Raw genomic sequence first — 15,032 nt, forward strand, 5'->3', positions numbered from 1 at the left:
TCGTATCCTCTCTTTCCCTTTTACTAGGTTCTATAATATCATCTCCTCTAAGAGTGACTTTAAAGTATAATTGGTTATAAACAACCTTTAGCATTTAGCTGCCCATTGGTAATGCTTATTCCAATATTGTAGAAATGCTCAGTTTTCAAAAGGAATGGTTTAAATTTCACCTTGAACATTACAGTTTATGTTTCACGGATAACATTAACTTAATGGACAATTATGCATTCATACATATTCCTTGGTACTTTCATTTGGATTTTGTTATTATTATTATTATTTTTTGCTTTCTGAGATACTTAGCATGTAAAATGTGAATTAGCTTTTTACTAAGAACATCGACACCAAGAAAACCTCTTTAAAAATGAAATTTTTGGTGGGCTTATTTTTTTGTTACTCAACATGCCAGGCAACCCCAGATATGGCAGTCACACTGCTTGAAATTGCAAGAATATTTGCTACCAAAGTGCCTGGAAAGATAGATGCTGATGTGCTGCAATTACTGTGGAAAGTGAGTTCCTACTGTAATAATTATGTTCTACATGGGTTTTATAATTTCTCTTTTGTTCATATCTCTGTCTACTTATGTCTCCGAAATCTCTTAGATTTTTTGTTAACCATCGATTTATAAAGTAGTAACTAAGTTTCACCTTTTTATCCATCCTTTGATGAGCATTCTATTACACCGGTGCCTAACGACAATTTTGTCTTTAATTAAAAATAATTTAGTCTTTTATTATTAATATTATTGTTGTTGCTGTTGTTGTTGTTGTTAGTATAAATAGAGCTAATATGTTTAGGGTTAGGATTATACTGTGAGATTGTCGTCTTGAGTCTTAGGGTTAAGATTTGTGAGAGATTTCCTTCCTCTCGTATTGTAGGATTTGGGAGAGATCGCCTACCTCTTGAATTGTTGGTTCTTATGTTTCTTTATGTATTTCTATTGTGTTGTTTGGTGTTCGTGAAATAAAATATCCGTTTCCCTAATTTTTGTTTGAAAAATCGTATTGATTCTTATTAAGTGGCATCACAACATTCGATCTGGGAAACAAGAAGGATAGCTGTGTACATAAGGGATCATGGAGTACAAGCTTCTCTATCTTGACGCATTCACTACCAAACCACAGACACCTCCGTCATTGTTGCGGTCATCACACTCTGTACTGCGCCTCAATATAGTCATGATAGGAACAAGTTGGAAGTCATCGAAGGATTACATATCAATACAACCACGATAAGAGCTCGCTAGGAAGGGGCAATAAAGCCACAGTAAGAGCTATCTGTGAAGCTGATGACGTGATTGCATACAACCTTTCTTTGATCAGAGTGAAACTTGTCCACTTTCATCGATCTCCGACGCTTTTCGTTCCCCTCCAATTGTACAAGATTGAGCGGTACAATAGTAGTAAGAGGTAGGCTCGATGTACAGATACGATTGAATTGGTACAGACACAATTTCAACTACTAGGAAAGCTAAAGCTATTAACGGGATTCCAGAGTATAGGGTTTCTTTGTTAAAAAATGTACTCGGAGAAATGACAATTAGGAAAGTGGATGCCTTGGAAGAGAGATTGTAAGAGTAAGACAACTTAAAGCTGGGATGGAGGAAAGGTTCTCAACAATAAATGAAAGATTTTTTATGGAAATTATTTTGAGAGCCGATTCGAGAGGAAGCTTATTCAGATGTTATCCAAGACCTCGCCGACGGTTCAATCTGCAAGCGCTGACCAAGGGTTGACCAGAAAAGCTTGGCTAAATTAAAAGGGAAAGGAAATATGAGGAGCAAAAAGCATCCACCTGTTGAGGAGTGTGTTAGAGATTTAAAATGGAGGGGCTTGGGCTGAAACATGGAGAAAGGGGACTAAACGGGGGGAGGAGAAGCTCATGGCGGTAGGGTTAGGTTTTGAGGGGAAAGCTTTAACATGGTTCCAGCAGAGGGAGGTTAGATACCTGATCCGCTTGTGGGAGAAATTTAGGGATTGTTTGTTGGAATGTTTCTGAGCCATTTAGGAAGGAGACTTACTTGAGCAATTATCTGCCTTGACTCGGGAGGAGGCTGTTATAAAATTTAGAGAAAAATTCGAGTAATTGTAGAGGTGGCTAAGAGTGATTTCTGAAGCAGTATTGGAGGAGAATTTCATGAAGGGTCCAAAACATGATATACATTCAACACTTTGGGCGTTGAGACCGTGCGGGTGGTATAAATTATGGAACTGACGCAATTGGTTGAAAATTAAAGTGCAATTGAACATGCTAATAGGATACCAAAAACTCAAACAATGGAAGTTTAGCGGGAGGCTATATGCCACAACCAAAAGCGACATTCAAAAGCCTCGTAGAGACAGATATTCAGGAGAAGCGAGCAAAAGGGTTATGTTTTTGGTGTGACAAAATTTACTCAAGGGCGCCATTGCAAGGATTAGATATTACAGGTTATCACAATATGTGACGAAGAGGCAGGGGAGCTTGACCTAGCATCAGTTTTCTTTTATCCACCTTGAGGACAAGGTGCTTCTTTGGGAGGGGAGTATCGTTACGCCGGTGCGTAAGAGCAATTTTGTCTTTTATTAGCCTTGAGGGTAATTTAGTCTTTTATTATTATTATTATTATTTTGTTAGTATAAATAGGGTTAATTTGTTTAGGGTTAGGGCTATGCATGAGATTGTCGTATCGGTCTAAGGGTTAGAATTTGGGAGAGATTTCCTACCTCTCAAATTGTAAAATTTTGTAGAGATTGCCTACCACTCTAATTGTAGGTGCTTATCTTTTATCTTTATGTTTTGTATTGTGTTGTTTTGTGTTCGTAAAATAAAGTAATTTGGCCTAGTTTTTGTGTGGAAAATCATGCCGATTTGTATCACATTCCTATGCTGATTTTTTGCTCCATGTCATTTAGTAGCTTATCTCTTTGCATTGCAATTTTTAATTCTTGAAGTTAATGACTTCATGCTTTTGCCTTTGCTAATGCTGTTTTTAGGACTGTTCTAAATGAGTGTACTGCACATTGGAAGTTATTATGTCTTTGTTTAAACAAGTTTGTATAGTAGAGCCAAGTTTTTCTTTGTCATCATTATACGATGGATTGTCTTAGGAGATTGGAATTCAAACAATTATTAGGTAGCCTAATCTATTGTCACCTAAATTTTATGGGTTCAAATCATGGAAATAACCCTTCTGCAATAAAAGACTGCACCAACCCGATTTGACACTGCATTGACAGGAGGCCTCATACATTAGATTTACCACACAAGGTGTTCTATGCTAATTTTTTGTTTCATGTTGTTTTTTTGAGCTTTCTTTGCAGTATAATTTTTTAAGGGTGGGAGGTAATGAATCAAGTTCTACTCTTTTGCTACTGTGTTTTCCGTTAAGGATGTTAATTTTAGTAAATGGTTGTCGAAAGATTTGAGGAGTAACATTGGTTGTTGGATAAGATAAAATAGCATGTGGTATGGATCTTAGACATCAGCGGGATTGTTTTGAATACAGATGCCGTGTAAAATTTTTCCATAGCATGATTTTTGTACACTGTTTTTATAATTATTTCTTTATTTTTTAAATCCTTTCCCCTAAGTTATTTTTGGATGATTGGGGGGCAAATTGAATAATCCACTCAGTGAAAACATTTTGTATTATGCATGCTATTGCGGGGCAAATTATTGTTTACTAGTCTTGTAAAGATGTATTTCACTATTCTGCATAAAGGTTGAAGCTTATTCTTTATTTAATCTTTTGCAATGCCTCGTGTTATAATTGTTGCATATATAATATTCTGTGAAAATATATAGACATGCCTTGTTGGAGCTGGACCTGAGGGAAAGCACACTGCTCTAGAAGCAGTTACCGTTGTTCTTGATTTACCACCTCCCCAACCTGGATCCATGGCTGAACTTACATCTGTAGATGGAATATCTGCATCTGATCCAAAGTCCGCTCTTGCTTTGCAGAGATTAATGCAGGCTGCAGTAAGGATGATTTCTATTCCCAATCTATTTACAAAAGCTACAGGTCTTAGTGTGATTAGAATATGAATCCTACAGACAGAAATATGTGCTGAATTTTTTTTTTTCTTCAGGTGTGGTTTCTTGGTGAAAATGCAAACTACGCTGCATCTGAATATGCTTGGGAATCTGCAACTCCTCCTGGTACTGCTTTAATGATGTTAGATGCTGATAAAATGGTTGCAGCTGCCAGTTCTAGAAATCCTACTCTTGCTGGGGCGCTAACAAGGCTTCAAAGATGTGCCTTCAGTGGAAGCTGGGAGGTAGGCTTTATTGCAATTAGTTACAACCTATATATTTTTGTGCAAGGGAATAAATGTTTGCTCTTCATTCTTACTTTCAATAATATCACCATAGGTTCGGATTGTTGCTGTCCAATCACTCATCACTTTGGCAATTCGGTCAGGGGAGCCCTATAGGTTACAAATATACGAGTTTTTACATACTTTGGCTCAAGGTGGAGTGCAGTCTCAATTTTCAGAGATGAAAATTAGTAATGGTGAAGACCAAGGTGCTAGTGGTACTGGTCTTGGAACTTTAATAGCTCCGATGCTGAGGTTGCTTGATGAAATGTACAGAGCTCAGGATGAACTGATGAAGTAAGTTACTAAACATCACTGATCTATCTTTCATTTATCTTCTTTGCTTTTTTTTTTCCTTTCTTTTTTACATTTGGTCTCAGTACTTTCTCCTGATGCTTGCTCTTTACACATGTTCACAGAGATATACGAAATCATGACAACCAAAAGCAAGAATGGACAGATGAAGAACTCAAGAAACTCTACGAGACACATGAAAAGTTTCTCAATTTGGCTTCACTTTTCTGTTTTGTTCCAAGAGCTAAATATCTTCCTCTAGGGCCTACTAGGTAACATTATTTTGTGACAACACATTTTCTCTTCATTAATTTATCTTTTTTTCCTGCTAAAATTTATTAAAATGTTCATGGCTCAAGAAGTATCATTTACTATTAGGTTTTGAGAAAACCTTTTATTATCCCCTTAACTTTTCTGCTGCCAGCTGTTGATAAGCTGAAAGTAGAAATCTTAACAGTACCCTCCCTGTCTTATGTGATAAATTATTCTATTCAGACATTTATATTTGAACTTACATGTTAATACCCGGGGAGAGTTTTACCGGCAGCTTGACATATATCTTTCACTCAATAGGCAACAATTGAGAAAAAGGATTCATGCAGCCGACCTCAGTGGGATGAAGGCTTGTTGTTGTTGCTAGTGCTATTATATGTGTTTTTACAGGCTCTGGGGAATAAGTTTGACCAATGATGCTGGGAAATGTAGGGGAAACGGTTATTTGTTATTTTGCAGAAACGGTGTTTATTGTTCCAAGGTAGAGAGGTTGGGCTTTGGGAGGAAACACATTGGTTTTTGAAACACAGCAGCACCTCATCATCCTTCTCAGACTCCGTTGCCAATGCTGATGTTTCATGAGCAGCTATGGAATGCCAACTCTCCCATCACCACTTCTGAGCGCCTGCATGCACGCTAAAATTTCCGTTCTCCTCTAAACACTGATTGCATGTGCTTGCAGTGAACACTTGCCCACCGCATTCATGCACCTCCAATTCAGACATAAAAGACCTCCAGGATCATTGAAATTGCTTTAACCTTTTTTGAACCATATGAAACATCTGCATGGGTAAAAAAATGAATTCTCAATATGCTTTAATGCAGATGGCGAGTAGTGAAAAGTAAGCTTTAGGAGCAAAACCTGATAGTGAGAAGCAGTTAAAAGAATTTTTTAATATTCATTCAACTATCAACAGATCAAATGCAAGGTGCAGATCCATTATTTATTGAAAGAGGGTTGCATGATATAATCAAATCTAATTTTGAAATCTAAACCTATCAAAATTTATAAAAATTCACTAGTCAGGCTAAACATTATTAATAGGATAATTTATTCTTATTTCAAACTAAAAAAATCTAAAAAATTTATTGAATAAAACTCTTAATCTAATATTTGTTGCTGCATCAATTATCTTGGACACAAAAGCAGTAATGATCCCTTGTTGAGAAGTATGTTGGCCATGGTGGGAGAAGTGGAATTTATTAAAGTACATCCTTCAAGCTTTCATTGGAAACAATAAAGATACACACAAACAAAAGCAGAGGTAAGTAATCATTATATGTGAGATTATTAAGAACTCTCAAATATAGGATGCATGGGGCGACTTTATAGCAGTGCATGTATGACAAAAGTGTTAACACAAACTTAAAATCAAGAGTTGATATTGATGAAAGTAGTTGTTCTGCCAACTACGGATTATCTTGCTACGTTTTTTAGGCTCAAAAGCAACCATGATTTCTATAAGTAGTTCAGGCCCGACCTCAGTTTTGGTATATGCATCATCATTCATTGTAGAAAATTTGGTTCATGCTTAGGGACAGATGCAATCACATACTCATATTTGATAACTAATGTGTACATTATAAATTTAATAGGTCAACACAGAATATGGATTTAATCTTTGAATTTTTGGAGGTGACATTTGAATTGTTGGAGTTCACGTATTGATTTACAGTACTAATAATTCGGTTCTATTAATCATCTTAATCCATATCTACATCATATTCAAAATTCGAAAGAATTTTTTTTTTGCGAAGTTGCTTTTGATCATCTTAAAACATTCCAATGAAATAATGATGATGACACCATAGTGAATGATCCTAATTTGAAAATACATATGCATGCTCTTATGTTTTTGATATATTCACTGCTAAGTTGGTTCATTTTTTATAATTCGCTTCTCTTGATTGTAATAATGTCATGATAACAGATAAAGAAAAGTTGAAAGGTTTGAAATCAAAGTTTAAGAAATTGTTATCACCAAAATTATTGTCCCTCATTACTAAGTTGAATTTGTGAAAAAGTAATGGCTACCAATGGTTTAAAATTGTGGGTGATGGAAAATGTTGAGATATGTGGATACAAACATGAATATGGGCAAATGCACTAGGCTGCGTGACGGTAGATGTGTGCAATCAAAGAGGCTCACTTTTGCAAGCGATTCAATGGTTGTGGGGTGACATGTTGGACCTAGTGTGACAAAATAGGGTGTACGTTGAAGGAGATGAGCTTTGATTGTGTTACCGAGGACACGAGATGGGTTTGTAGGAGTTAAGACCACATGATTGTTTGCACGTGAATCAATTAGTGTCCCTGTTTGTTTTTGCAAACAATATCAAAGTAATCTGAACATTGGAATTGACGAGCGAGAATCATTTGGTTTTGATACCTAGTGATGCGAACTGGAAGTAGGAAAGATAAGATTAAAGATTAATTCATCAATTAATTAACCAATTACAGCCTATGGATCCCCTGTTTAAAGAAATCAAATTTTACATGATAGAATTAAACCTAATTTTGATATCTAATCCTATCCAAATCCTAGATAATTTAATTCTCAAGTAAATTTTATCTATACTGAATTTATTCTGATTTCATACAACAAAAGCAACAGCGACAAGCCTTTATCCTACTAAGTGGGGTCGGCTACATAAATCTTTTTTCTCCATTGCGTCCTATTGAGTGTCATAGTTTCATTTAATTCTAATAGATATACCCCTGTCTTTCTTAACATAAGTCGAATCTAAAAACCTAATCTCTTGACTTGATCATTAGATGTTTGACATTTAATGTGACCAAACCGTCTGAGACGTCTCTCTCAAAAATTTTTCGCCACTGGAGCATAGTTGTATTCATTTCACATTTATCTCCAAGTGTAAAGCCGCTCATCCACCTAAGCATTCTCATCTCGAGAACACTTAACTTTGTTTTATGATTCTCTTTTATAGGCCAACATTCAACTCCATAGAGCATTGCAGGTCTCACCACTATTTTATAAAATTTTCCTTTCAATTTAAGCGACACTTTTCTATTACACAATATGCCCGAAACATTCCTCCACTTCAACCAACCAACTTGAATTCTACTAATAACATCCCCATCTATATCACCATCACTTCGAACAATAGATCCGAGATATATAAAGCGTTCACACCTTTTAATAATTTGATCACTCATAGTTGCAACTCTATCACTAGAGCTACTACTACTAAAATTACATTCCATATGTTCTGTTTAAGTTCTACTCAAACGAAGGCCTTTAGACTCTAATGTAGACCTCCATAATTCAAGTTTTTCTATTTTTTTTTTCTAGTCTTATCTACAAGAAGGATATCATCATCGAAAAGCTTACACAAAGGTATATCCTTCTGTAAAGGTCCAGTAAGAGCATCCATAACTAAATCAAAAAGATATGGGCTTAATGCCAATCCTTGATGTAATCCAACTGAAATAGGAAAATATTTTGTCAATCCTCCTTCTGTTCGACACAAGCAACAACTCTAGTATACATATCTTTAATGACTTAAATATAATTCTCTAGAGTTCCTCAAAGGATATCTCTTGGAACCTTATCGTATGTTTTTTCTTAATCAATAAAATTTTTTTGTAGATCCTCCTTATTCTCTCTTTACTTCTCCATCAAACCTCTAAATAAATGTATTGCTTCCATAATAGACCTGCCGGGCATAAATCCAAACTGATTATGAGAAATCTTTGTATCATGTCTTAATATATGTTCAATTACCCTCTCCTTTCTCCCTTAATTTTAAAGCATGACATATCAACATTATTCCTTTATAATTTGCACACTCTCGTGCATCCTCTTTATTCTTAAAAATGGGGACCAAAATACTTTTCCTCCATTTCCCAGACATCTTTTTAGCTTTTTAGATAATATTAAAGAGTATAGTATGCCGGGAAACTCCCAAATCTCCTAAATATTTCTACATATCAATTGAAATATCATCATATTCTACTGATTTTCCTCTATTTGTTTCCTTAAAACCTAATCAATTTCTTTTTTACTAATGCGACGGTAAAAATGAAACATTTTATTATTATAAACGATATTAAGATCACTAAAGTAGATCGTATTTTCAGAGACTTCATTGAAAAGGTTATCAAAATATCTCACCCATCAATGTTAAATATCTTTTTCTAAGAAGTGTTTTTTGATTTTCATCTTTGATACACTTTACTCGAGTTAAATTTTTATTTTTCTTTTCTCTTTGTTTGATTAGTTTATACATATATATTTTCACCCTATTTAATATCTAATATATTATAAAGATTGCTAAAAAATAGAATTTTTAGCTTCACAGATTGTTCTCTTCGTCTCCCTACGGACCATTTTATATTTTTCTCATTATCTAAGCTTTTACATTTAAATCAATTTTTATAACATACTTTTTTATATTTTATCTTTTCTTGTACATTATCATTTCACTACCAACTATTTTTATTTATAGAAACTTTTCCTTTTGATTCTCCAAGTATATCTTTTGTCACTTGTTTAGTAGTGTTGTAGTGTTTGTTACTGTTACTTTATCCCACATAGAATTTGCTTTTTCATGAACATCCCAAATCTTGAAAACTTAAAGTTTACCCATAAAAATAATTTTATTTGTGTTTTAGGTGCCCCCATCAAATTTTATGATATTGATTTATAGTATTTTTTATTTTACAACTCATTAAAATTCAGAACAAATAATCGATATTGAGTACTTAAATCATCACTTGGAATGACCTTACAGTCTATACATTTTTGACGATCTCTTCTTCTCAAAGAAAATAATCAATTTATATTTTATTAGATACATTCTTATAAGTAATAATATGTTTATCAATTTTCTTGAATAAAATATTTACAATGACAAAATCATACACGAAAGCAAAATTTAATATGACTACCTTCTTCATTAATCACTCCAAAATCATAGCTACGATGAATATTTATAAAATCTTTTATTACTCTATCTACATGTTTATTTAATTTTCTCCAATAAAAATTCTTTCTTCAAGAGGTATTATTTGTGTTAAATTTTCTAGGTCATTCTAGAATTTTTCTTTAGAACCTATATCTAAATCTAATTGAGGAGCATAAACACTTATAATGTTAAAAATCTTAGTATCAACAATAAACTTAAGGATTATAATTCTATCTCCAATTCTATTAATTTTTACAACATTATCTTTCAAATTTTTATCTATAATTACACCTATACCATTTCTAGTACGACTCTTATCTGAATACTAAAGTTTAAAACCTTAGTTGTCAATCTTCTTAGCCTTTTCTCCAACCCATTTAGTTTATTGAATGCATAAGATATTTATCTTTCTATGAATCATAATTTCAACTAACTCCATTAATTTATTTGTGAAAGTAATGTGAGAACCCTTGCTTATTTGACATTACTTCTGGGCAACTGTGTAGACACTTCCACACTTTTTTCACTATATTCAGGTCATAAAGCGCGGCGTTTCCAGGGGATACTCTAGCATTTTTACAATGATCAAAAGTATTCATGCTATAATTTTTCGACAAATTTACTAGTTGTCGACTACTTAATGTGTCCCTCCACTTTTATTCTGATATCACACTAAATCAGATTTAAATCTTAATAAAATGAAACAAATAGTCAATCTAATTTCATGTGTTGCTCTAGCGATTCTTCATGAATGTCAGATTTAAATTCATACTTACATTACGTAAAATCTAGTTACCCTTTTTTTATTAACCTGACACTTTCTGTATTAACCTGACTTTTACCATCTTAAATTTATTTGGCAGTGCGAAGCTGATTGAAATCTACCGGAACCGACACAATATTAGTGCTTCCAGTGGTCTAAATGATCCTGCAGTTGCTACTGGAATTTCTGATCTTGTATATGAATCTAAAGCACAACTTCCAGAGACCAGCTCTATTGATCCAGACCTGGCAATGGCTTGGGCTGCAAATCTAGGAAATGGAATGTGGGAAAGCAATGCGCCAGCAATGGATAGAGTAAGCTATTTTGATGTGTCGAGACCAATATTTTGCATTGCATGTGCTATATGCTAATTTCATTCAACTATTTTCCTGTCCTTTACCTAATATAGTTTAATATTTAATTTTTTGTTTATTTTCTAGTTCTTTGTGTTCAAATGAAATTTCTTGTTTTTTTTCTGCATCCAATTGTTTCATTGTAAACTTATGTGGTATCAGGTTAATGAATTTCTTGCTGGTGCTGGAACTGATGCTCCAGATGTTGAGGAAGAGATTATAACTTCGCGGCCATCTGCCACTTATGATGATATGTGGGCAAAGACGCTTTTAGAAACTTACGAGGCAGAGGTGATTATTAGAATATTCTCACAACTATTACTAATGGATGATCATTCTTATGAGTTTCTGAAATGTTTTTCTTATTTTTCTTAGGAAGATGATGCCAAGTCATCTGGGTCATCTTCTCCTGAATCAACTGGCTCAATCGAATCTTCTATATCATCCCACTTTAGCGGTATGGGATACCCATCCTTGTTCAGTTCACGTCCATCAGGCTATGGGGTCTCACAACAATCGGTACTTATGTCAAATTTTATTTGCTATTCTATTTATGTTGTGTTGAACTTTCTTTTTGTATTTGAACTTTGGTATGTTCATGATCACAATGTTGGATTTACTTGTGTTTTCATATTTATGTTGGAAGCTAATCAATAATAACCTTTTAGATATCTTTATTGAACTTGATCGAATGGATTAAGTAATCTTTTGTTTGAATTTTGTACGTCAATAACACTCTTCCTGATGATTATTTGAAAAAAATTGTGCTACAAATTGTGGAAAATGTTGAAGCTTAGTTTCGCTCTTCACCAACTGAACAACTGAAACTATTCATGATGGCCATGATTTTTGTAAGTTGGTTTGATTATCCATTTTGAGACTATTCGCATCCATGTAAGTTTGTCCTTACTGATATTGTGGATTTTCCAGTCAATTTTGAATAATGATTTAAATGCCTTTTTCTTCTGGACATCATCCAATTTTTTAGCTTGTAATATGTGGTACTAAGCCTCTTCTAGTTAAGGCTACAAACAAACTGAACCGAGTCAAGCAAGGTTGTGTTCAAGCCTGAGCTTGTTAAGAAAATTCGAGCTCCAATGTCTTCAAGCTTAAAATTGAGCCTTGAGGTTGTGTTCAAGCTTGAGCTTGTTTATAAAATTTGAGTCGTGCTTAAATCAGGTTTTTTTCTTTTAATAGTCACTTTTAGTTCATTTGTCATTTTGATTGTTTTAGTTTAGTTCATGTTCTTTCATGTGATGATAATCTGGCTTTTATCGAGCAAATTAATGATTAGTGGTATCAAGCTACTTAATTTCTATCCAAATAATTTTTATTGAGCAAACTAAAATTAATACTATCATGCTATTTATTTTCTAACTAAATGAGACTTATCAAATAAACTAACGAGTCATGTAATTAAGCTATTTATTTTCTAATCAAATGAGATTTATTGAGTTTCAAAATAAGCTACTTGTTGAACATACAAAAATAAAAAAAGTTTTTAATTGAATGAGCTGATAAATGAATAATTATAATAAATGAATAACTAAACAAACAAATGTTTCTATTGTTTTATGTATTATGAATTAAAAATTTAATTTAAATAAGTTTAAATTTGAGCTTTAATTGAGTTTATTCACATGTTTTAAGCTAAGCTTTAACTGATCTTATTCTTAAGGCATTAAATCATGTTTATTCATGAACTTATTCATGAGTTTGAAATGAAACTATTCATCGGGCTTCTTAACGAGCTTATTCATTACTTTAAATAATATTGTTTGCGAACATAGACAAATCGAACGAGTTGTTCAAGCTTATTCTTTTAGAAATCCATTATTTATCGAAGTGTTCAAATTTGTTCAATCAGCTAACCAAATGAGCGTGAACAAACTCTTATGCAGCCAAGCTACGAGTAGCTTATCAAACACTCGTTTTGTATGTAGCCCTACTTCTAGGTCCTTGAATTTAATGTTTTTATAGATTGAACACAGTTTCCACACCTTAATTAATGATTCAAAAGATTTACCAAATGCATGGTGCTCTCGCCAATGCAGAATCTTGGGAGGGGTTGTTGTAATCAGCCTTAAACTTTTATTTCCGGGGCAATTGTTTCCATTACGTGAACCTAGGACCTCTATGATACGTCAAAGGCAATTTGACCAATGCCCCAGGCCCATCCTTAATAATTGGTAGATCCTCTAGAGTCGAAGGGCTAACTGCTTGATTTTGTTGACTCCTCAACAGTCCCGTGATGCAGTTCCACTTGCAAAGATTGATTCTATCAAAACTAAGTTTTCTATGGTTTTCACGTTTGAAAATAATATTGAAAGGCTTACACTTACCCTTAGATCCTCTAGATTGTTTACCGAACTGCACAAATACCTGCAGTATGCCAGTTTTGAATTCTGGAGCAAACCACCTCATATTCCTTGTATGGATTACGGCTGACTTAAAGTTTCTTCTTTTATTTTTATATGACCATTCGTTTTGTATTACAGTTTATGTTCACCTTCACATATTAAATTGTTTTTCTGTCATATTCCATGCTATGTTTTTGTATACTCGATGAAAAATATTCCAACAAAGTTGTTTTAAGCCTTCTCAGGACAGTAGGTCAGCTGCCACCGGTAGCAGGTTTAGCAATAATTCATTTGGAAGTTCAAACTATGAGGGGTCCGCATCTCCGGTAAGCCTTTCTCCTAGTTTGAGCTCCCGTGGCTGGCATTTACAATTTCTATGTATTTACAAAATTAACAGCTAACTCTACTTTTTACATTTATACCACCCAAATCTTTCATATCATATAAAAAATACCACTATTTTAACTTTTACTTTTAAAAATGCACCTTTTCATGCATAGGCAGGGTGGATGCTTGTAAAAATTGAAGTTTAGGTGTTAGATATGTAAACACATAAATGTAAATCTTCTTATTATATAATATAACTGAAGACACGCTGTACATTGTGTTCAGATCAGGGAAGAACCTCCATCATATTCGTCGTCTGTTCTGCAGAGGTATGAATCATTTGAGAATCCATTAGCGGGGCAAAGCTTTGGCTCACGGAGCACTGATGAAAATGGTTCCAATAACCCACAATTTGGGAAAGCGTTGTATGACTTCACTGCAGGTGGAGATGATGAGGTATGCCTGCAATTATGTAAATTGTTTCTTCCTGTAAAAGCCACCATGGTTTGTCATAATTTGTCAATTTTCCCTTTATTTCCTGCACAGTTTTCGCAAATCAGACAAGCTGTTTTTTCTTTCTTGCAGTTAAGTCTAGATGCTGGAGAAGAGTTTGAAATTGAGGATGAGGTTGATGGTTGGTACTATGTAAGTTCACATTGAAATCCTTAACATTCACAAAATAAAAAAAAAAAGTAAAATTCATGAACTCTGCTATTTCTTTTGTTAATATTTCCTTATCCTTGAACGACCATGTTGGTTTAGGTGAAGAAAAAACGACCAGGGAGAGATGGGAAACTAGCCGGACTTGTTCCAGTGCTCTATGTGAGTCTTTCTTAGTTTTAGCAGTCTCACAAGATTAAGCTTCTGTACATCTAAGAAGAAAAAGCCATGCCTTTTTAGTAAGTTCACCATTAAAACCACACGAGTGCTTTTTGATGCTGTTTCAATTCTTTGATCGATTTTGTACACCATTCCTGTTTATCTTCTTTTTCTTCATTTAAATGCGTCGTCTCATCCAATAAGTGATTTGGCTTTTTGATGCTTGTTTGAGATTGTAAATGTATAGTAATTTTTTTTGGTTCTCTGTTTCTATTTTTAGCACATACATATATATATATTATATATATATATATATATATATATATAGATTCTGTATAACTAATACATTGCCCCACGTCAAGCGTATCAGTTGTTATGCCTTTTGTTTAATGTTAAGATTTTCGACAAATTTTATGTTGGCTGTCGACTACCTAACGCTACCTCCACTTTTCTCATCTGGCGGGCTTAGGACCTGGCAATGAAGGTGTTAAATGAAAATATGACACAATAAGACGCAATAGAGAAAAATGATACTTGTAGCAGACCCTACTTAGTGGGATAAAAACTTGTTTTTGTTGTTGTTTGGACTGAACGGAAAGAAATTAATTAA

General features: G+C 33.9%; 1 protein-coding gene across 1 annotated transcript in view; it reads left to right on the top strand.

Moving 5' to 3' along the window:
* LOC110032593 overlaps nucleotides 1-14,605 on the top strand; it is a 65,210-nt gene extending 50,605 nt beyond the window's left edge. The window contains 12 exon segments of the mRNA XM_020736265.1: nucleotides 410-511; nucleotides 3,790-3,966; nucleotides 4,077-4,265; nucleotides 4,360-4,601; nucleotides 4,724-4,870; nucleotides 10,664-10,877; nucleotides 11,079-11,207; nucleotides 11,292-11,435; nucleotides 13,513-13,602; nucleotides 13,889-14,059; nucleotides 14,189-14,248; nucleotides 14,366-14,605. Coding sequence (XP_020591924.1) covers nucleotides 410-511; nucleotides 3,790-3,966; nucleotides 4,077-4,265; nucleotides 4,360-4,601; nucleotides 4,724-4,870; nucleotides 10,664-10,877; nucleotides 11,079-11,207; nucleotides 11,292-11,435; nucleotides 13,513-13,602; nucleotides 13,889-14,059; nucleotides 14,189-14,248; nucleotides 14,366-14,440 — 1,740 coding nt within the window. The 3' untranslated portion in view covers nucleotides 14,441-14,605.
* Nucleotides 14,606-15,032: the final 427 nt, after the last annotated feature.

Source organism: Phalaenopsis equestris, unplaced genomic scaffold (genome assembly GCF_001263595.1).
Source record: "Phalaenopsis equestris unplaced genomic scaffold, ASM126359v1 Scaffold000978, whole genome shotgun sequence".
Lineage (NCBI taxonomy): Eukaryota > Viridiplantae > Streptophyta > Magnoliopsida > Asparagales > Orchidaceae > Phalaenopsis > Phalaenopsis equestris.